The sequence below is a fragment of the Desmodus rotundus genome, chromosome 11, assembly GCF_022682495.2.
Source record: "Desmodus rotundus isolate HL8 chromosome 11, HLdesRot8A.1, whole genome shotgun sequence".
In the NCBI taxonomy this organism is placed as follows: domain Eukaryota; kingdom Metazoa; phylum Chordata; class Mammalia; order Chiroptera; family Phyllostomidae; genus Desmodus; species Desmodus rotundus.
Window position 1 is genome coordinate 79,824,501 of NC_071397.1, and position 22,130 is coordinate 79,846,630.

Consider the following 22,130-nt stretch of genomic DNA (forward strand, 5'->3'; position numbering starts at 1 on the left):
CTGCATCAGGGCTTGGGTATTTGGGAATACAAATCTTTACTTTTTTTGTCCTAAGGAGATTTCTTTTGTAGAAGAATTTGTTATGAAATTAATATTGAAGACTCATACCTGATCTCAGCATGAAGTGCTCTCCTTGATGTAAGTTACGTTGTTTACAGGAGAGTTTGACACCGTGCAGAGCCCCTCCACACCCATTAAAGACCTTGATGAGAGGACGTGTCGGAGTTCCGGGTCAAAGTCCCGGGGAAGAGGCCGCAAAAACAACCCCTCCCCGCCTCCCGACAGCGACCTGGAGGTACGCTGATTCATCCTCACAGTTTTATTTTCATTGAATACATATTTTATACTTACAGTATCATAAAGTTTCAAACTTTATATATAGTTTCAAACTTTATATACATATATATATATATATTTGGCCATCATAATGGCCAAATTAAAAGCAATAACAACTTAAAAATGATAATGATGTATAAATTCTAGGTCTGAGATAATTGCATCTTTTGATCCACCTTGGCACAAACATAAATTTTAAAAATAATGCCATTGCTTGTGGAGTAATTTTCTGAGAAGCACTTCCTGTGACAGTAGTAAGGTAGTGCAAGCTATTTATATGGGTCAAATAATTTTGAAAGGTAAAATTAATTTGGGTGGAAAGGAAACATTGTCTTATAAAAATAGAAAAAATTCCAATCATTTGATTCAGGTTAAAATTTTTATATCTGTAAAAGTTTCCATGTGTCATTATTTTTCTGGTTGAAAACTCTTTTGAGATGTTATCTGTATGAATCAGATTGATTTTTTTATTATAAAACATTAGAAAGAAGTATTTTTTTTTTTATTGTTATGCAATTACAGTTGTATGCCTTTTCTCCCCATCCCTCTACCCCACCCCAGGTGAACCCACCTCCCTCCCCCCTCTCCACCCTCCCCCTTGGTTTTGTCCATGTGTCCTTTATAGTAGTTCCTGTAATACCCTCTTCCCACTATCCCCGCCCCCACCCCCCACCCCCGCCCTGGCTATTGTTAGATTGTTCTTAACTTCAATGTCTCTGGTTATATTTTGTTTGCTTTTTTCTTCTATTGCTTATGTTCCAGTTAAAGGTGAGATCATATGGTACTTGTCCCTCACTTCCTGGCTTATTTCACTTAGCATAATGCTCTCCAGTTTCATCCATGCTGTTGCAAAGGGTATAAGCTCCTTCTAGAAAGAAGTATTTTAAACAAGTTCTTAACCATAACTTTTTACTTCTTAAACAACTGCATACTTCGATTAAGAAAGAACATTAAATTTCCAGAGTTAGTAAAGTTAAGCAATAGTCATTGCACCTCTTCATAAAAGATCATTTCCTTTACCTGAACAATAGTGGCAGATTCAACGCATTCAGGGACTCGACAGGTGATAATCAGCGGGTGAACTGAGCTAGGAAGCCACCTATTGTGGGGAGCAGGGAGCACTGGACCAATCAAAAGAGCCCACCCTTCACTGCCAAGCAAAACACCAGGCATCATTGCCACAAATTCCAGTTCCTCTGCTGCTGTCAGAACCCCGAAGTCTGTTGGACATCTCCTAATCTTGAAAAGTTGACCAATAATTTGAAATCATTCACACACTACAGGCCAAACCAGCCATCTGATGGTCTAAGCTGACTCAAGAGTCCACACTTGGTATTATCTACTTAGAGATTACTTATTAAGTCCTTCAAATACTTTTAAAATTTTAATTTTTCACGTGTATTACAATATTTCATGAATCCATGAGGCATAAAAAGTTTAAAAAAATAGTTTCAAGTTCACTTCTATTATAAAATCCGAATCTTTTGGAGTACTAACTGCAATCAAATATTTGGATGAATTGTTTCAAATTAGGATATCTGACTTTTAAGCTTATTATTGGTATCCCTCTTGCTCCAAAAGGTATTACAGGGGTTATCTCTGGAAAGTGTGGAAAAAAATTAACGGAGTAGCATAGGTTTCTCTAAAATGATTATATCCAATAACAAAGTGAGATGTCTTCTACCTCTAAAGAGATTTGTGCTTCCTTAGAACGGGGTCATTCTTTGGCATTTATCTTTTTCTTCAGCGCGTGTTTGTCTGGGACCTGGATGAAACCATCATTGTTTTCCACTCACTGCTCACAGGGTCTTACGCCCAGAAGTATGGCAAGGTAAGGAAACAAGAAATTTCACCCCAGCGAGCCTTTATGGAATTGTATTTTGTTCAAAAAGAAAGAGCCATTTAAAAATACACTTAAGTGTTTTTATTGCAGTCTGTCAAGTGTGCTCCTGATTATTTCTTTCCAGTGGCCTGTGGTTTTTTAATATGAATTGACAAATTTTACCAAACTGATAAGAAATGTCATTCTTTTTTCTTCTTCATGACTTTGAGTTTTCTGCATTGAAACCAAGCTTATTACTCTAATACAATTATTTTAAATTGTTTTTCATATTGAAATGGACTTTAGTTATCCTCTAATAAGGAAACTCAAAGAAATTGCTGGAATTAATTTGTTGTTCCAAATGTTGCTCTAGAATGCCATTTGGAATAAGGAAGTAATCCTTTGTCTGATAGGTCCTTTGCATTTATGAATCAAAGTATTTTTTGTAACTTCAGGTAAGAACATAAACGGCAATCCTCCCCGCCACACAAATTTGGAGGCAGGTGGTCTCATTCCTGCTACTCCTTTCTCTCTGGCTGTTGTTTTCATAATGAGCTAGCTTCTTATAACCGTGCCATTAGGCACCTGTGTGATGCTGTTTCAAATACTGGCGCCACTGCACCAGGCTCTGTATACAGCTGGAAACACAGTTGTGCGGTCAGTGCTGTTTGTGTCTTTGACTCTGTAGGACTCAGAATCTGACCACAGTCAATTCAAATCACGGGGCCCTCTTTCAATTACCCGGTTCAAAGTTGCATCTGACTTTGGTTACTTTACATATCAAACCTGCAGAAGTGTCTTCCCATGTATTTATGGTGTCACATTATTTAATAGAGTCTTCTGTCAGCTCAACATGCAGTTTTTAGCCAGTTTGTTAAGCTTTGTCTACTAGACAAGTAATGATGAGTTGCACTCATTCATTTCCTCCTAAATTGCACTCTTGGTGAATCTGCATTGTGTTCGATTCCTAGTATAGGTAATGCATGTTGCTAAGCTTAGATAAAAGGTAACAGTTTTGCTTAACGACCATTTAGAAGAAGGAGTCTTAGTCCCTTTGTCTCAATTGTCATTATCTAAAAAGGTGGTCTTCAAAGCAGGATGCATGTGTATGTACAAGAAATCCACAAGATGCTCCACCAAGATAAGGAAAGAATATGTTAGTGTGTGCACACACACACATCTTGCCCTTGCCATTGTGTCTGCTCCACAATGCACATGCTTTATAAATGCATGCATGTGATGATAATTTAAAGAATATGTGTATAATTCATAAGTAAATTAACTATACATAAATTCGAAGTGCATGCCAGAATTCTAGTACTAATAGAGTATACCATCTAAAATGTTTCCAGACCTTAATCTACAGCATTTCTTCTGGAATTATTTTGACTTATGAGGAGAACACAGTAAATCCTGTTGAACTAATTGCAATGTTTTTGTGCAGCAAAGTTTCATATTAGGTAAATGTTTAAAATCAACAATCTAACTTGAGCACGTGAATCCAAATAAAGTTCCCCTCAAAACAGTCATCATTAGAGTCCACAACTAAATATCTGTGTCATTTTCCTTATGCCAATCTGTGGTGGAACTAAACTTTTTGCAATTACCTTTCAATTTTTTAAGTATTTCCTGACTTCAAATCTTCATTCTTTTGTGGTAATTTTGATCTTTTGTAATAGTAAGTTCATTTGAACCCAAGACAAGGAATAAAGTGCACAGTCAAAATATCAGTATTTTTCTTTTTGTCAAACATACCATAAAGTCACTTCCATCTCAGAGCATGGACTTCCGGTTGGGATAAGATGGTGAGCCAATAAAGACCCCAGGAAGGCGAACCATTAAAAAAAAAAAAAGTGAAGCTGCATTCCTTGAGTGACTCATAAACTGGCTGTGAGAGAAATCCCACAAGCAAAGTTCTCACACCTCCCTCACCAGGAGTCCATCTCTGAGATACACCTGTCACTGCCTCATGTGGCAGCCCGGACACGCAGCATTCATTTCACATACAAGTTCCACTATTTTAAAGTATTATCAGAAGCTTTGTTTGAATACAAAATAGACCCGTTTTCTCTGCTTACAGGTGCTTAACCTGTAAGCCACCAAAAGGGCGGGGCCAAGTGAGGGGAAGAAGAGAGCTAATGTTTATTTAATGCCCACAATGTGCCAGGCAATACACATCACAATTTTAAAGGGTAGGTTGCACTCCCCAATCTATAGATGAAGAAGCGTGCTCAGAGAGGGAGTAAACTGTGTGGAGGTCACCCAGCTAGTCAGGGGCAGAGATGAGCCCAGGGTCTTTGGGCTCTTTGACCCCAAAGCTAGTGTTGCTCCTGCCATAGCACAGCACACGGCACCGACAGTTCCTCTGCTACGGGCACATATACAAAACTCGTCCTGAAAAGGAGGAAGAACAGTTAGTGAGGTACTGTGTAGACAGTTATGTGAGTTCTTTAAGTTGGAATAATTCTAATTCTCTTCTCTCAGACGATCAGGCTATGTTTCCATCAACAGGTAAACCTTCAGAAATGTTAGGTGAAATAAAGTGTGGGCGACAGATGTCAGTAGCTCCCGAGGGTACGGAAGAGGAAACAGTCAGGCCACTACTGGAAGGTGTGGGGAAAATAAACTTGCCTGTGGAGAACACTTACCGCATGACAGATCCTGTGTTTGGCGTCTCAGAAGCAATAGGGATGGAGGTTAAGAAAGAGAGCCTTTCAGTCTTTGAGCCTTGGCGATAACCCCAACTTTGCAAACCCAGTGCGGATGCATACAGCTTTCGGACAGTCGGCAAACTGCTTAATCCCTCGGTCTCAGTTTCTGAAACGGGGATCAGTACTACCTATAGTGAACACACGTTAAAGAGAAAACATGTGTAAAGGGCTTAGCAGAACCCTTGGTGTGAATTAATACTCAGAAAATGTAACTGTTATTAGACACTTTCACAAATATTGTCCCACTTAATTCTCATAATTACTGTGATGTGGTGGATGGTGGTCTAAATTCTATGGATGAGGAAGCCCGGGTTATGAGGGTCTAAGAAACTTGACCAAGGTCACAGAATGAAAATGCTGGTACACAGTCTCATAACAAGTCCTTGTCCCTTATCCAGTTCTCTGCTGCTCGAAGAGGGCCTGTTAGAACTTTCGACTTGAGAGATGTCCAGACCTGCAGTGAAGTTGTATGAGTTTATTTGAGCCAAACTGATGACCGTTGCTGGGGAGCCAGATCTCAAGTGCTCCGGAGAATGACAGTTTGCAGTTTCTTTTATGCATCTGAGATTAAAGAGAGGTTGTAAGAAAGGTTGTGTGAAGGTGGGAAAAGGCAAGGTAGGGACTGGACTATAGGACAGTCAAGGTCATGTGCTCTCTTGAGGGTGGTCCACTTTAGAAGGAGGGATCTGAAAGGGGACATTTCAAAGGTGTGTTAACCTAGATGCACGGAAACACCGGCAGGTCTCACTTAAGGCAACGGTAAGCCTCCCCGTAAAGAAGCTGCAGGCCTGGGACGTGGCCACCATGACCTGCTCCCTGAGGAATTTATGACCAGATCCCTCTGTGAGGCCACTTTCCACAGGACCCCGTTTTCATCCACAGAATTGACTGTGTTGAATGACACTTTACTTGGGGCAATTTAAGGAAAGCGAAAATGTTCTTAGGCTCATATTTTCACATCAAAATGAAAATACCCTTATTGAATTCCATGAAAAACAATTTAAATGACTTTATTTATTGAATTATTATTTACATTTTTCTAAAAGTCATTTGATCATTGACGTTTCTATTGATATCAATAAGGAAATTGACATTGCCTTTTAGCTGTAAGACATTAGTATCTTGGCATATTAAGAAATAGCTAAATAAGGGATGTTATATCAGGCCCATCTTGTGAAGCTGGGGACCACATGCCACCCAGGGGTCAGTCAAAGGGGTCAGAGTGAACGTTGGGGAACTGGAACTTCAGCACAAAGCATATGTTAAAATGGTGGAACTAGCGCTCTGCAGACAGACTGTACTCATCTAACAAATATTTACTTAGCACGAGGCAGACATGCCTCCTGCTCTCATGGAGCTTCCAAGCAAATGAACTCATTTCAGAGAGCAATAACTGTTGTAAAGACAAGTAAGCTGTGCTTTAGGGATTTGGTTTATTTTGGAGCATGAATGTGCCATATGCTAGGAAGCCATAATTTTCTAAAGTTACTCCTCGGTGAGGATGCAAAGGAAGTAATCCAGGCCAGGGGGAAGCCTGGAGGAGAAGTGAACAGTGGCCTTGTGCTGCCAACTTAAAATCTGAGCTCCCAACACTACTTGCTCATTTTAGACAACATCTGATATAAAAGCAGCACTGGGGAAATCTATTCCAAAGGATGAATCAATTGGTTACTCTTATATTAAACAATCTATACACAGTCATACAGAAAGACTTCTGAAAGCACCAGCGAGACTTTAAATTACAGAATAGTCATGAGGATAAATATTGACTTACCCGCATGTCAACTGAGGGAAAGCAACATGAATTGGGGAGTGGTTAGAAGTAACCAAGTGCTGGAACCATGGAAGGGATGGCCCTGTTGATACAATGCAGGCCACCGCCTCTCTGGGCGTGATGGCTAGGGCACTCTGGCCTTGGAGGGACAGGGGACCTGTGTTAGAACCTAGCTCCATCTCTCTTACTACACTTGTGCCTATGTGTAGTTTATTCCATCCTTGGGAGACTCAGTTATCTTTTTTCTAACATGAGAAGAATAATAAAAGTACTAATTGGATTAAGAATGTTAAATGAGTTCACCTGTTAAAACTCAGAACGTTGCCTACCACATAATAAACATTAAATAGATGTAACCTATTTTATTTGGTTTCAAGGAAATTTGAGTGTTGGGGAAACTGGATGTTTTCTAGAGATATTTGTGTCTATTTGTACTGGTTGTTTTATCTCATGATGTACTGTATTCACGGAGCTCAGTGTTCAGAGAAGTAGAGGGTGTCTGGAGACCGGCTGTGGGACGTATAAACGAATGCAAATTTGAAAGCCTCAAAAATGTGTGCAGTGAGTTCACACGGTTGTACTTCCTGCCTGGACCTCACAGCTGAGTGTGGCCGCACAGCTGAAGTGGGCCCCCACGCCCCAGGATGATTAACTCTTCCAGCTGACTGTTTCCAACCTTCACTCCCCTCAAACCTGCAAAGCCGCCTCTCAATTCTGCACAACACTCCTCCTCCATCACTAAAAAAAGCAACTGAAATAATTTGTTCTTCCTCACACCATAACTATGCCCCCTGCCTTTTCTTTACACCTTTACTCCGCGCGTCTCTGTGTGCTGGAACCAGATCCTCTCAATTACTCAAGGAATCTACTCCTGAAATGACTTCTTTCACTCCCAAGTCCCCGGTTTCCCACTCTCCAGGATCATCCCCATCCCCATAGTCCATGCTGTGGTGGTCCATAAAGCAGAAAATCCCCTGGAGCCTATTTTCCAGGGGCGCCCCCTCTCTCTGCTCTTCTTTAGCTTTCCAGTCAAATGACTCTCAAGTCCAAGGAATGACCATCTCTTGCCCAATGTGTGGTTTATCTTGCTGGGGCCTCTCGCTTGCACTTAACCCAGTTGAGCACACTCTCTTCTTTGTAATACTTGCTTTGCTTTACTTCCATGACCTGGGTCGCTCTGCCCCACCCGTTCCACACCCACTAGACTCACTTTTGCCTCTGCAAATGGCCCTTGCCACCACTGGTGTCGGTGCAGGGCTGGTCCCCTGGCCTTTGTCAGGTCTCTTCAACTACCATCTCCAGAGAAAGGTCTTCCCTGTACTTTCTTTAAATGAGCCCACACCACCCGTCCCGATAGCCTTCTGTATCTGCTAACTCTGATTTTTTTCACCACCTGAGATACTATATATGTTCTGTTTTTATTTGTTTGCGTATTTATCAGGGAGCTCATCCAGTGATACTGTAAAGTTCTTAGCGGCAGAGACTTTGCTTATTTGATTCTCTGCTCTTGGCCCAGAATTTGAATATTTCTAACACATAGCAGACACTCAATAATTATTTGCTAAATAACAGATGTTCCTGAAACCATTCTCCAATTCTTCCTGATAACTCTTAAGCCTACTGCCTATCCACCATAGACAAACATCTCAACTGTTAAATTGCCCTTCTGATTCATGACTGAACTTCATCTCGTCACTGATTAAAAGCATTTGTTTCCTAACAAACTCACTCCCTATTTCCACCTCGGTTCACGGAGCAAGTTTGCCCTCCTTCTGTAATGATCCAGCACATCTCCGCGTCTCTGTGTGCAAGTCTACAGGTGCTGCGGGCCCCAACCAGCACATCTCCGCGTCTCTGTGTGCAAGTCTACAGGTGCTGCGGGCCCCAACCAGCACATCTCCGCGTCTCTGTGTGCAAGTCTACAGGTGCTGCGGGCCCCAACCAGCACATCTCCGCGTCTCTGTGTGCAAGTCTACAGGTGCTGCGGGCCCCAACCAGCACATCTCCGCGTCTCTGTGTGCAAGTCTATAGGTGCTGCGGGCCCCAAAGGAGTAACTGTTCCAAGGACTTCAGTTCTTAAAAAAAAGAAAAAGTCCCTCGCTTAAAAAAAACACATAATTGCTTTCTCTCCTGAGATATTTTTATATTGTGTCCCTAGAGGAGGAATTGCAGCTGATGGCCCAGTTCGGGGCAGAGGCCCACAGACAGACAGTCTGGCTCCAGTCTCTGCTCTGTGCTAACATGGCTGATAGGGTTAGAATTCAGATATAGAGAAGTGCCTGACTTGAACCTGACTTGGTTCTGTGCTCTTAACATCCAGCTTAGAATCACACATTTAAAGGCCAAAAGTTATTCATTTTTTCATCTTCTCTCTCACATGCACATACACAAGCATGCATGCACATCCCCCTCCAAATGTCTGGGGAGTAGTTGTAGTATTTTAATAGCACAGTGCACAGAGTAAGTTGGCAGAAGTTCAGACTGCCCCATATTAAACTCTGCTGTAGACACTTTGGACCTATTGGAACTGTTACGTATGTAAAATATGCATCAGAGCTTTCACAAAACCCTATTGGTGACTTTATTATCCCCCGTTTTCCTTTGTCCAAGTTTTCACTATTGCTTTATTTCAGACCCTGAACTCAACACTCCCTACAGGTAAACTGGACAAAAAAGGCAGGAATTCTTGACTCATAAGGTGCCCATAATTCTACAAACATCTAATGAAAATGAGCAAACATCTCTGTATAAAACTTGGGTTCAATCCACAATTAGATTTAACTCTCAAATGCCTGATAAAACCATGGAATTGAAGGCGCCGGCAGCTCCTCCGCAGCAGTCTGGCCAGGCAGAGGGAGCCTAGTGCCACAGAGACCTTGCTAAGGCCATTCTGTCCAAATTCCTGGTCCCCTTATGGATTCTTACGTCTGTGGGTCCTTAGCTGGAAATTGGCGATACTGTAATCTGCTTACTTAGAATCAACTGTCCCAGTGACTGAGTGAGATGGGGGTAGGGGGAGGACGAAAGAAAGTAACATCAGGCATTTGAAAGCAAGCCCTCACTAGACATTCTCTTAGGAACGAGATCACCACCTCTTGCAGGCATGGTTTTCCTGGGCTTGCAGCGTGACTGTCCCCAGCCGGCCGTGCCAACCCTTTGGCATGGCAGACGAAACACCTCACTTTCAAATAAGTCTTGCTCTTTGGAAACCTTAAATGAGCTAGTTCACACTCTGGAAAACCTCAAACCTAAACTTTCCCAGTTCACAAGTGACATTTTGCCAAGGTGCTTACGAAGTCCCAGCTCTAGCAGAGTGTGTGATGTGGACTCGCCGTGGTTTGTCAGACAAAGGCATAGCCCCTTCCAGGGCCGTGGGGTTGCATTCAGATGTGGTGCTCAAATACCATTCCACCGTACCGTGCCCTGTGCTTGCTTGTTAGAGAATTCTTGTCGGCTTTCTAAAAATTATATTTGCTTCCATGCTTATCAGATGCACAAAATGCATTTTTCATGGGTTTTCCTATCACTGATGGGGCAACATAGAAAGTGAGGTACTTCAGAAGCATGGAATCAATGAAAGTAACAATCAAAGAGGAACAGTATGTTTTCTTCCTTCCCCATAAATCTGATCTGTACATGCAAAGAATGTGAGGCATGAACATAAGAAAGTCACTAATTTCATTTAAAACTTGAAAAAGAAAAACTGGCAATTCTTAGGATACGTATTTAACCAACCTGGTCTCGAGAAGGAAAACCTCTTCAATAAGACATTCTGAGCCCCCATCTGAAATGCGTGTCTCTAGGGCAGCGATCATCAGAAACATACGGAGTAGTGCGGGGCTCGGCTTTATTGTCTAGCATCGGTCAGCATTCCTCAAAAGCACAGGGCGTCACTAATGGAATTACAGGTTTTCATGCTATAATTACATTTGATTTTTCCTGATATTTTTGTAGACATTTTGTTCATGACTAGACAGAATACCTACAAGCTTTCTATGTCCTCAGCCTATCCCACCCCCCACCCCCAAAGAGAGAGAAAGAGGAATTATTTCACAGAAAAAAAGACAAATGTAAATTTTAAAACATTTTGTTCAACCTTTAAAGAGTCTCTTTCCACAAGAACAACAACAAAAACATGAACAGCAGAAAGAAGTAAGGAAAAACAATTTTATACTTAAAGGAAACAGAGCAAGAGCTCCCTCTGAATTCTGAACGTCCTTCGGACAAAATGGATGCTTCCTGTTTCTGTTCTCGGTCCTGGGGGACTGTGTGTGGGAGAAAATGGAATTGATTCGATCTGTGCGTGTGTTGCTCCAAATGACCCTGTCCCTGGCAGACATGTGAACGATGCAGTAGTCAAAGTAGCAGCCTCTTTCCTGAAGGACACGAGGCTGGGAGGCCAGCAAGCACGTGGACATTGAGCATCTGTTTTTGAGGAGGCAGAATCTCAAGCTACGAAACCCATAGAAGCCTCTGAGGAAGAAGAGATGTAACAATTAGAAAACTATGTGGACACCTGACACATTATTATCATGCTGTCTCTCTCCCATGTCAAGTCTTAGTTTGCTCAGCACACCTCCGTGACCTCTTTCTTTTCTTAGCCTGGCACTCAGTTCCTGTTCTCTAGGCTTCAGGCACTACAGAGGATGAGGTGACACTCACTTTAAATATGCTTGCTCGCTCGGGTGGCCCCTGAAAGCCTTAGGGAAGGAGGTACAGGGAGAAACTTGGTCACTGCAGAGCAGACGTGGAGTGAGGAGGGGCTTCGGCTTGCTAAGTGGAATACGTTTGGGGGGACCTGCCCTGGGTTGCGTGTTCTTATCATAAATTAATGTCACATAAGCACTGCATTTTCCAAGTTGAAATATATTTCTTGAAATGCCATTTATTTGAACATTGAAAACACAAGTTCAGGACTCTCTCCTTAAATCCTTACAGTCTGGCTCCTGGCCCAGCCACTCAACCCAAATCACCTTCTGAGGTCTTCCAAAAAACCTGAGGTCAGCCAAAGCCAACAGTGTCCTTCAGGGTCACAGCTGCAGTAGTTCTCTTTAGAGACTATTCCAACACCGATCGTTGTAAATGTTAGAGCGTGAATCACTTCCCTAGGCCAATCTCTAAACTCTCCTTACTTGTAAGTCTTACACCTCTCGAGACCGGGCTTTCAGCTGTAGTTGCCACGGTAAAGCACCAACTCTGGTCTTGATTCTCATCCTCTTGCTGCTGCATGGTATTTTGGTTTCTGGAAACAAAAGATAAGTCACTTTGACTCCGTACTAAGCCCCTTACTTTCATTAAACTTCTAAGTGTATATATTTTCTACATTGATTACATTTATTTAATAGTGTTCCTTTTGTTATCCTTGACCCTTCTCTCTTTATCTTTGGTCAATGCAGGTTAGACCGAACCATACATTTATGCAGGTCAGTACTCCCTGTTGCTCATAATTCAGTGGCAGTTCACCGTGCTCTGCCTGCTCTTCTTATCCCAACTGCACACGACATTGTTGGCTCCAGTCCTGCAAACACCCCGTAGGACTACTTATCTCCCAATCCCAATTCTTACTTGTTATCGTTCTCAAAGGGACATCGTTTCTTCCTTTTAAGAAGTCTGTTTCATTCTTCAGCATTCCATCCAATGCATTTCTTCACAGGACTTCCCGTGGAGTGTATGTAAACTGAGTCCTGGGAGCTAGTTTGTTTTCCTCCTCATCCCTGGTGAACCTGTAGCTTCGTGTGAAAACGTGCCCTAGGTCATCTTTATCTGCATACAAATTCCTATAAATTCACAGATGTATCTGTGAATATGTCCTAGATAAGCCGTAAGCCCTTTGGAAAGGCACCTATTTAGATGCTGGGAAACCTCTTGAATCTTAGGTAAAAATCCATGCATCTCCCCATCCCCACAACAATATGCACTTAAAATATCTTTTATTTAATCTTTATTGTATTTTTTCCATTACCATTTAGTGTCCCTGAGTCCTTTTATTATTATTTTTTTGCTTTCACCACTTCTTTTTTTTAAATTAATTCATTTATTTTTATTCAGTTACAATTGTCTGCATTTTCTCCCCTTCCCTCCACCCCACCCCAGCCAGTCCCACCTCCCTCCCCTACCTCTACCCGCCCCCTTGATTTTGTCCTTGTGTCCTTTATAGTAGCTCCTATAGACCCCTCTCCCCACTATCCCCTCCCCACTCCCCTGTGGCTATTGTTACAATGTTCTTAATTTCAGTGTCTCTGGTTATATTTTGTTTGCTTTTTTCTTTTGTTGATTATGTTCCAGTTAAAGGTGAGATCATATGGTATTTGTCCCTCACTGCCTGGCTTATTTCACTTAGCATAATGCTCTCCAGTTCCATCCATGCCATTGCAAAGGGTATAAGCTCCTTCTTTCTCTCTGCTGCGTAATATTATTTAAAATATTTTTAACACTAACTGTATGTACTGAAATTTTACCTCATTCTGTATGCATTTTTTTCAGGATCCCCCCATGGCTGTAACCCTCGGACTCCGAATGGAGGAAATGATCTTTAATCTTGCTGATACACATTTATTTTTTAATGATTTAGAGGTAAGACTTTTAAAGGGTAAGAATAGTTGTATCCAACTATTAACACAGTTAGATGGTCTCTATAAACCAGATTACCTCAAGAAAACTGAAAGATAGAAATTCAGCTTAAGAGAAGAAAGCTCCTGGGAAGGGGAAACATTGTATATGCAAATATAAACAAAAGTTCAATTTAGTTCATGAATTATACATACGTACTGGCACATAATCAGAACAAAAATATCTCAGACGGTCTCCTCTGCTGTCCATGCTGCGCACCCCTCTTCTCCACGGCTCTGCCCTCTCCTGATGTCTTGACCCCAGCTCATTTGCACCTTTGGAAATAACATTAGCTTTTCCAGGACATAAACCAGGACATCCTTTAGGGTAACCACTGGACAGTACTCACAAATACTACTCAGGGTACTAGCAGGGGGCGTTGAATTTGCAGATAACCTGACACCTAATTTTAGACAATGTGACCATTCCTCATTTCCTCCCCTTTCAGAGGAAACAGTGCTGGAGCTACTTACATCACACAGCTGACTGGTTTGATCGCATTTGTTTTCTCGCTTTTTCTAATTTTTCTTTCCATTTCCAACCTGCAATGAAAAGAAAGTAAAACTACAACAAAATGAAAGGACCCAAGAAAAAATGCTTCAGGATAGCTTAATAGGTACCGTAATGAGGTGTATAATCTGGGTGCTGATGACCTGAGTCACTAGGCATTCGGACAATAGAGTTTGAAATAACCCAGCAGCTTGGGCACGAGGCCAGCGTTCCTCCCAGTCAAGCACCACTATGCTGAGGGAGATTTCTCTTTCTCTTTTTAAATGTCATATTTATAATTTATTCTTATCTCATGGTTGCACAGTGGAATAAAAGTGTTCATCTATAGTATTACGAAGAGATTTTTTTACTGAACCCTCACCTTATGTTCAACAGTTTATATCGAACTCTCCGTTAATGAAGTAACAGCCTTTTGAAATCAATGTTCGCCACACTATTTTGTAGCAGCAGAACTGTTGGGTTCCCAGGCAGAAAAGTCGTGTGTAAAGTCACCTGTTAGCCAAGGGGTAGAAGTGGGGTGTGAAACTCTGGGGTCTTATTTCTTCCCCCTCCCCATGCCGAAATTCATGGAAGCGCATGTGAAAGACATGCCACATTAGTCCTCAGTGGGCTGTTTCTTTGTTAATGGACAAGGTCTTAAGCCCAATTTTAGTTAGAGCTGGGGCAGAAGAGCAACAACTGTGTTGTTGGGGGCAGCTCCTAAGTGTGTGTGCTGGACCTGTCATAGCGCTGCGCTGTGTTCCCTTCAGGGGGCACCGTTCTTCCTGGGTAATAAAGTCACTGTCTGTTTAAAGAGGTTTTATTTTTTTCTTTAATGGACATACGAAAGATTAGTATTTCTAGGCAAGTGTTCCAGTTTCATAATAAGAAATAATTATCACCTCTCTAAAACCTGATTTAAAGTAATCTTGCTACTGATCCCTGCCTAGTGTACAGGATGGTTTTACATATACACGATAATAGGAAACACATTTTAACCTTTTTGGAACTTGAGTTTTTTATATAGAGTGATAACTTCTTAGTTTTTTTCTGTTGGTTAAAATGGATTAGCCTCATTCTAAAGAGAATTCTAAGATTATTAGTCCTTTCAAACCTATAAAAGATTTAAAAAAGGAAGTTTTATGTGGCTTTATCCAAATTGTATGGTTTTTATTTCATTTTGTTAATTATTTTTTACTAGAAATAAACGGAATAAATGACCTATTCACTGTTTTACTGGCACATTGGAAGACAGATGGAATAAATTTGCCACCCAACTTTTAACAGAACTCTAAAGTGTGCGTGTGAAAGTAGCATATGATGAATTTGCAAATACCTTCATCAAGTTTGATGTGAATATTTGCATATCAGAAACACGTGCTCAGCTATGGTGCTTTAAGCATTTTAATTTGGGGTTAGATACCATACAAAATATATATTTAAAATACCTGGCAGGATCTTTGGTAGAAATATTAACTGAGAAAATATCGGTATTGACTTTCTTTCCTCGGCCATAGCTTTTTCGTTATGTTTTAGAATGTGGTAAAACCAAATTTTATTTGATTTAAACACTAAGAATTAGTATGCAACTTTATTGTACTTAATAAGAAGAAATGATTGGGTCTCTTGCATATAAATTGATTGCGTTCTTATGCATGCCCATGCACACGCATGCCACACGTATGCATTACATTCACATGAACTGCCCCAGGACACTCAAAAGTTTATTAGTGACCTAAAATGAGACAAATACTAAAACTAACAAAATCTAAACAATAGCTTTCGAGGTCATTCCAAACAGTTACATACATACACACTATCCTTCCGCATCGGACTTTGAAAGCCAACTCTACGTTCACCCAGTTTTTGTTTTAGTGAACCTCCTCTAAGCAAACATTGTCCTGAGCTTCATAACTGATATGAAACTATTTTTGTTTCTGACCAAGAGAATTCCTCAAGAGAGTAATGCCATCATTAGCCTATCATGTTTTTTTCCTTGTGTATTTAATCTCTCAAGGTTTCTTTTCTTAACCTAAAAAATCTAATTTGAGCCTCAAATCCTTCAATAGATGCTGCGACATATGTAGTAGCAGCTGCTTTCACATAATTCCTCAGAAGATACAAATTTAAATCCCCCGTATGGACACTTGACTACTTCCTGCCCAACTGAGGAGGCACTGCTCCCCCACCAGAAGGGAGGGCTCTGTTTCAACAAGATATTTTTCCAGTTAAAATAACTTCCAGAAAAGAAGGCACCAGGGAGTTCTCGTTCCAAAAGTGAGAGAAGACTGCTGTGGATTATAACTGATAACGATCAGTGACAATGTTGCGGTCGCCTTATAACACAAAATTAAAGAATTTCAGATTAATCCCGGAATTATCCCAAATGCCTGAGTTGTTATATTAACGTTCGTTAAAGCCAAAGCATTGCACTGTTTTTAGCATTTCAGGTTTGGTCAAAATGATTCCTGCAAAGTTCCTCTGAGTGAAAACTAATTGAAGAACAATTATTTAGATTTTTCTAAAAAGTGTAAGTGATTGAAGTTCAGGTTTCTTTCACTGGACTGTAATTCTTGGGCAAGAGTCCAGAGTCAACAAGCATAGCTAACTAGGCATAAATTTAAAGAGAAGTTCCATTTGGAAAAACCTCAAACATAACTTCAAATATGAAGCTCATGGTCCAATAAGTTTGATATACTGATGTCCTCAAGAGTACAAAAAAAATAAGTTTGGGGGCAAAATGTATAAATTAATCACGTGAGTTAATACTTGAAATATCAGAGGAATTTCTCTAAAAATTAGGATGAGAGGATATTAAATATAGAAATAACATCTAATTACCAGGGTAAGTCATAAAAGTTACCTCCAAAATTTTTTGGATATCATTAGTTTGTTTAAAAGAGAGATGTGGAAATTATTTGCCTGATGAAAGATTTTGGAACTTGGGTAGAAACGAGCAGCTTCACATGATGCCGTTTCCATGGTGATTTAATTCAGTCTTCATACTGACCAAGAGTGTCACCATCTCTAAGTAAGAACTAATCCTTGTCATCTAGAACTACTTTGCTGCCTCCATATTTTGGGAGAAGAAATTTATTTCCAGCTTTCATGCTAACTGGTTAAATCTTTTCGTTCTTTCCTTTAGAGCCCAAGCAGCTACTACTGTTGCTTGCAGTACGTTTCCCTGAGACTTTTTCTGGAAGCACAATGCCTCCTGGAGTTAAACTCTGGGCTGTATTCCTTTCAAAGAATAGTCAGTCAAAATCGGGAGGAAGCTTTCTAAATGCTTGTCCTGCCTCACTGCCTGTGGGCCCGGCTCTTCCTGCCCATTGTCTCACCCTCCCCTCCACTCCTGATACAAGTATCTTCCCACAGTGCTTACCATCTAGAATGTTATTTTATATCACCATAGCTTTGTGTTAGAAAATTTAAATGACTGTGAGCATTCTGTCAAGGACTATAATTTGTCTAAACTTCTGCCATTTATTCAACAAAGAATTGTTGAGTGAGTACTCTGTGACAGATGGCGCCTTCAGTGGATGGGGGGGTGTGTAACCCAGTGACCCAAACGCCCCCGTGAGAGAGCTTCCAGCCACATCAGCTTTACTGGTCCCTTTCTTACCTGTGAATATAGGTAGAGATTTACTCAAAATGTCCCTAACCCATAATTTATGTAAATCACCGGAACCTTTAAAATTCATGTATTAATGTGAAATTGATGTATTTTCATCTTACATCCTAAATTGTATTGGTTGGGCTAGTGGTTAAGATTTTCATATTTTAAAAGAAACTAGTATGAAAAGCTGTAGATGCGATATTAAATATTTCACTACCAGATATTTTCAAGAACTACAAGGAGGGCAAATAAAAGATGGAAAGCCTTTTCTTTCTAGGATGACATCTTATTTTCAAAGTTAATAATTTTTAATTGGTTTTGAACAGTAAGCACAGAATCTGAGAGAATGACTGAAATAACTTGAGGGAGAAAGAAGCAGCCCAAAAGGCTAAAACATATTTAATCTGAGGTCAGTACGTACTAAGTATTTTAATGCCTCAGCCAGATTTCACCCCTGGGTCATATACAATAGTAAAGAAGAACAGTGAAGAAGAACTGGGTTCTTACACGGAAAAGCTACCACTCCATTTGTTCTGAGCACGCTGTACGTTACATCAGATCCATTGCTCAGTACCCATCCTTGAAGTTTATTTTCCTCTGAGTTTGTAGCACATTGGATGTGGTAAATCTTCACTATTTCCCTTTTACTTTTAAGGGTTTTTTTTTTTTAGTTTAAAGATTTTAAAACTGGAGCAAAAGAAAAAAAGACAACCTCGGCATCTGTGGTTATCAGCTTTTTTCCCCCCTGTGTTAAAAGACCAGGACTTAAAATAACACCAGCATGGTTCCTTCGTGGTATCTCCGGGCCCGCGCAAGGCAGGAAGCCATAGCAATCTCAGAGAGCTCACCACCGTCACGAGCCCCTCGGGCTAACACCAAAGAGTAGCAGCCGCCCGAGGTGCTGAGACCCAACACCTCCCATCAGCAAAGCACATCAGTGTGCACAACCGAAGTGGAGAAATGGCTTAAAGGGAACACCAGTGATTATTATAAAGATCCAAAAGAGAATTTCTTATCAGTAATCTTAAGACTAAAACCGTTGTTTAAATTTCTCTAAGGAAATCCACATGCCATATGTTTTCAGGCCCCTTTTTATGGCACGCTTCTGGATTTAGGTTTTACAGAGTCGAAATGGTGCCCTTTCTCAGCAGGAGATGATGGCATATGTGGGCAAATGCTGCCCTCTGCTGGCCGTACCTGATTATAATGGAAAGGCGGCGAGACTTTCAAACACGGTGACAGGCATCATTTGAAAAACATAACTTTTCTAATGTTTTTAACAGGAGTGTGATCAAGTTCATATAGATGATGTTTCCTCTGATGATAATGGGCAGGACTTAAGGTAAGCCATGCCTTTTAGTATGCTATTTCCTACAGAAATTCAACTATGGAGTTTTGCACATGTAATTATTTCTTTTATCTCTTTTTAATATATTTTGGGTGTTGCAGTACCTACAGTTTTGCAACTGATGGCTTCCATGCAGCTGCAAGTAGTGCAAACCTTTGTTTGCCAACAGGTGTAAGAGGAGGGGTGGACTGGATGAGGAAGTTGGCTTTTCGTTACAGAAGAGTAAAAGAATTATACAACACCTACAAGAACAATGTTGGAGGTATGTGTGGCTTTTGAAATCTAATAAAGGCACTACAGGTAGAGGTAGAACTTGAACTATCCTACTGTGACATAAATTATCAGGAGCCCAGGCTGACCTACATTGATCCAGAAGTTTAAGTTTAATCTGGAGGGGGGAGCGGAATATAACTGCCAAATAAAACGTACAGCTTTGTCAAACGCATTGGGAATTTACTATTCCCAGACATTTGCTCCAGATTAACAGGAGGACCTTTAGTTTACCTTCTTCAGCTGGGGCGCTACCAGTGAGAACCCAGCAGAGCAGCAGAGGAGGCAGTGGGAACACCTGCGCAGACAAGCGCGCTGGGCTTGGAAACACAGCTGTTAGCAACCATTACCTTTCTGGGATCCTACCGGAAATAAACATAAACAAGTGCTTTTTGTCATTTCGAAGGCTTCAAGCAGTCTATTTTATCCTTTTAAAAATTTCATGTTAGCTGACAGTCATCTTTCCTCTGTATCGTGTGCACTATGATTATCAGTTTTTAAAAGTTCAAATACTTTCTAGGTATCATCTCAGTGCTTTTATATTCACTGATACCTTTCAGGTGACAGCAAAGCCTGTGACGTCAAAACTAAGATCTGGAATGAATTTTTTGACCTACTAAACCTTGATGATATCTTATTATTAGGGTCAATTTTAGGTCGAGATCCTAAGGTTAGCCATGAGGTCACACAAGAGTTTTCTCCCAGGGATTTTTTGTTTCTTTTCTGGAAATGGGAAAAAAAAAAAAAAGGATGAACAAGGAGCATAAACCAGAATTAAGATTAAATGATACAGCTAAATACACTTGTACATACTATATGTGTATACATGTATAGCCACATGTATGTCAAAGAACACAGTACAGGAAATAAAATGTATATCTACAGTACCTACATTAGACACACCCATTCTCATCGGGAAGGGGGGACGCGAGTCCCTTCACCTTGTCCCCAGCGCCTCGCTAGCCTTGAGGTGCCTAACAGGTGCGCAACAGATACTCAATAACGGCAAGAGAAAAAACAAATGTAGACCCATAGACAATAATAATGTTAGAACCGAAAGGGAGCTTACGTGTGAAAAACCTTCATTTCCATATGAGAAGTAGGCCCCTGCAGGTTACCCAGGGTTCTAGGGAGACACCTCATGTTTCCTCATTCATTCTAATGCTCTATACAAAACACTTTTGTAAAAATGGAGTAAATAGGTATTATCCTATTTAAAATCAATTGTGAGCAATGTGTTTAACTTTAAAATAAATATCCTTTTGGAAAATCTGAATGTTTAATGTAAAGGGATGTTATTATTTCCTTTTTGAAGAGTTTTACTTAAATTATTTCAAAGGTAACAAGATTCCTAGTAAATAATCTTACATCTTAAAATGTTTAATCAGTAACGTGAGAGTCCATTTGCTGTGACAGGTTAGCATCTCTGTATTGTGATAAAGACAAGTGAGACTTAGTAGAAACTATAAATTTTTATTTTAAAAATTACCCACCTATATATATGTGTTTCCAGTATTCTGAAATGCAATTAAAATAAGAAACTTACTTTTGTAGTGGATTTGCATATCTTGTTTTGCCATAAAAGGAAGGGCTTAAATTTAAAAATTAGGATGCCTATTTCTTTTCCTATCATAACTTCAATATAGTTTCTAACCATTGTCTAAAACTGTGTCCTGTACTTCAGGATTTTCAACACAATCAACTTCTTATAACTTCTTAACTTCTTATGAAACAAAGTATTTACTCGGGCTTTAATACCAATGTTAGAAACATTGCATGAGCTACATATGATAATGCCATTATTACGGTTTCGAAGTGGTAACGACTGTGATTGGTAAGAAGCTAAACCTTTTCAGACAGCCACACTATTTGAGGTATTGCTAGTTATGTGAGGCTGGCAGCCCCTGACTGCTCCCCCCAGACCTGCCGCAGCACAGCCTGGAGAGGGGCCCGGGCACAGAGCAGTCAGAGCCGCTCCTGAGCCACGTCCCCTGGGCTGCGTTCTGGATCCAGTGAGGGCAGACACCGACCACCTTTCTCACTGGTACAGCCCAGTGCCTGACGTCTAGAAGTTGTTCGTTACCTACGTGAGGAATGAATAAACGGATGATCGATCCCAAAATGAAGGAACAGTGTTGATTTAAGTCAGCATCTCTCTCCATTCCTGACACAGGCCGGAATAAAAATGATCTGTACTAGACAGGAGGGAAACGAACCGGGGTGTCCTCAGAAACGTCCCCCTCTTGACCCTGCCTTGCTTTCGGTGTTGCAGGACTCCTTGGCCCGGCCAAGAGAGATGCGTGGCTGCAGCTGAGGGCAGAGATCGAAGGCCTGACAGACTCCTGGCTGACAAACGCACTCAAGTCTTTATCAATCATTAGTACTAGGTAAGTGGTGCTGTTGCCGGCTCTCTGTTTATTGTATTGAAGATGCAGTCCTAACAGCTCAGCGTATACAAAAATGTTTTAATTCCTAGACTATTCGAGCATCTACAGGGACCTAACAGCTCATTGAGTCCCATGAGTTCGGGGTGTGCGCGTTTTGGGGTGAAGGATGCGGGCTGTCGCTTCTCAGGGTAACCAGGACATCCCATCTCTCTACCCTTCTCTCCTCATATCCACAAATAATCCCCATAGGGAGAACATGTGACCCCTAATACAAAAGAACGTCACTGTTGGTGATGAAGTACAGGACAGGACGGCACAAATAAAACAATACTGTTTATGCCGAGAGTGGACATTTAAAGTCTTTGTGTCGTTATAGATAACTCACACAACTTAAACGCATCAAAAAAGGAAGAGAAAAATCTTGAAACGTTGTAACCTTTGTGTCTTCCTTTTTTTCTAATTTAAATTTTTATTGTTATTCAATTACAGTTAACCTTTGTGTCTTCTGAACTAAACAGTGAAGTACTGACCTGTTAGTCTCAATCCTGTAATTGAATAGACGTGTAACTATTTGAGCACCATGTGCTACAAATGCTAACGAATAAAATATGTAAATCTGGGAAGACATAGCCAGTAGGGTGGGGATGAATCTTTGTGCTATTCTGTTCCTTAGTTTTATGTCCAAGTTAGATGAGTACATAAAAACATGCTTAAAAAGTTGTGGGTAATCCAAAATTCACAAAAAAGAGGCTATTTAATCTGATTGAG

At 40.7% G+C, this 22,130-nt stretch overlaps 1 protein-coding gene and 1 pseudogene across 14 annotated transcripts in view; one reads left to right on the top strand and one right to left on the bottom strand.

The window, feature by feature from the left end:
- The window catches only part of EYA4 (EYA transcriptional coactivator and phosphatase 4), a 251,129-nt gene that overhangs the window by 217,171 nt on the left and 11,828 nt on the right, over positions 1-22,130 (top strand). For 12 of the 14 annotated variants that reach the window (XM_045188797.3, XM_053914038.2, XM_053914037.2 and 9 more), the window contains 6 exons: positions 159-295; positions 2,084-2,167; positions 13,127-13,216; positions 18,641-18,699; positions 18,807-18,967; positions 21,248-21,362. In XM_045188797.3, the coding sequence (XP_045044732.1) occupies positions 159-295; positions 2,084-2,167; positions 13,127-13,216; positions 18,641-18,699; positions 18,807-18,967; positions 21,248-21,362 (646 nt within the window). The remainder of the gene's footprint in view (positions 1-158; positions 296-2,083; positions 2,168-13,126; positions 13,217-18,640; positions 18,700-18,806; positions 18,968-21,247; positions 21,363-22,130) is intronic. The other 2 variants (XR_011650524.1, XR_011650525.1) reach the window with 1 other exon arrangement.
- LOC128779548 (10 kDa heat shock protein, mitochondrial pseudogene) lies at positions 16,735-17,935 on the bottom strand (annotated as a pseudogene).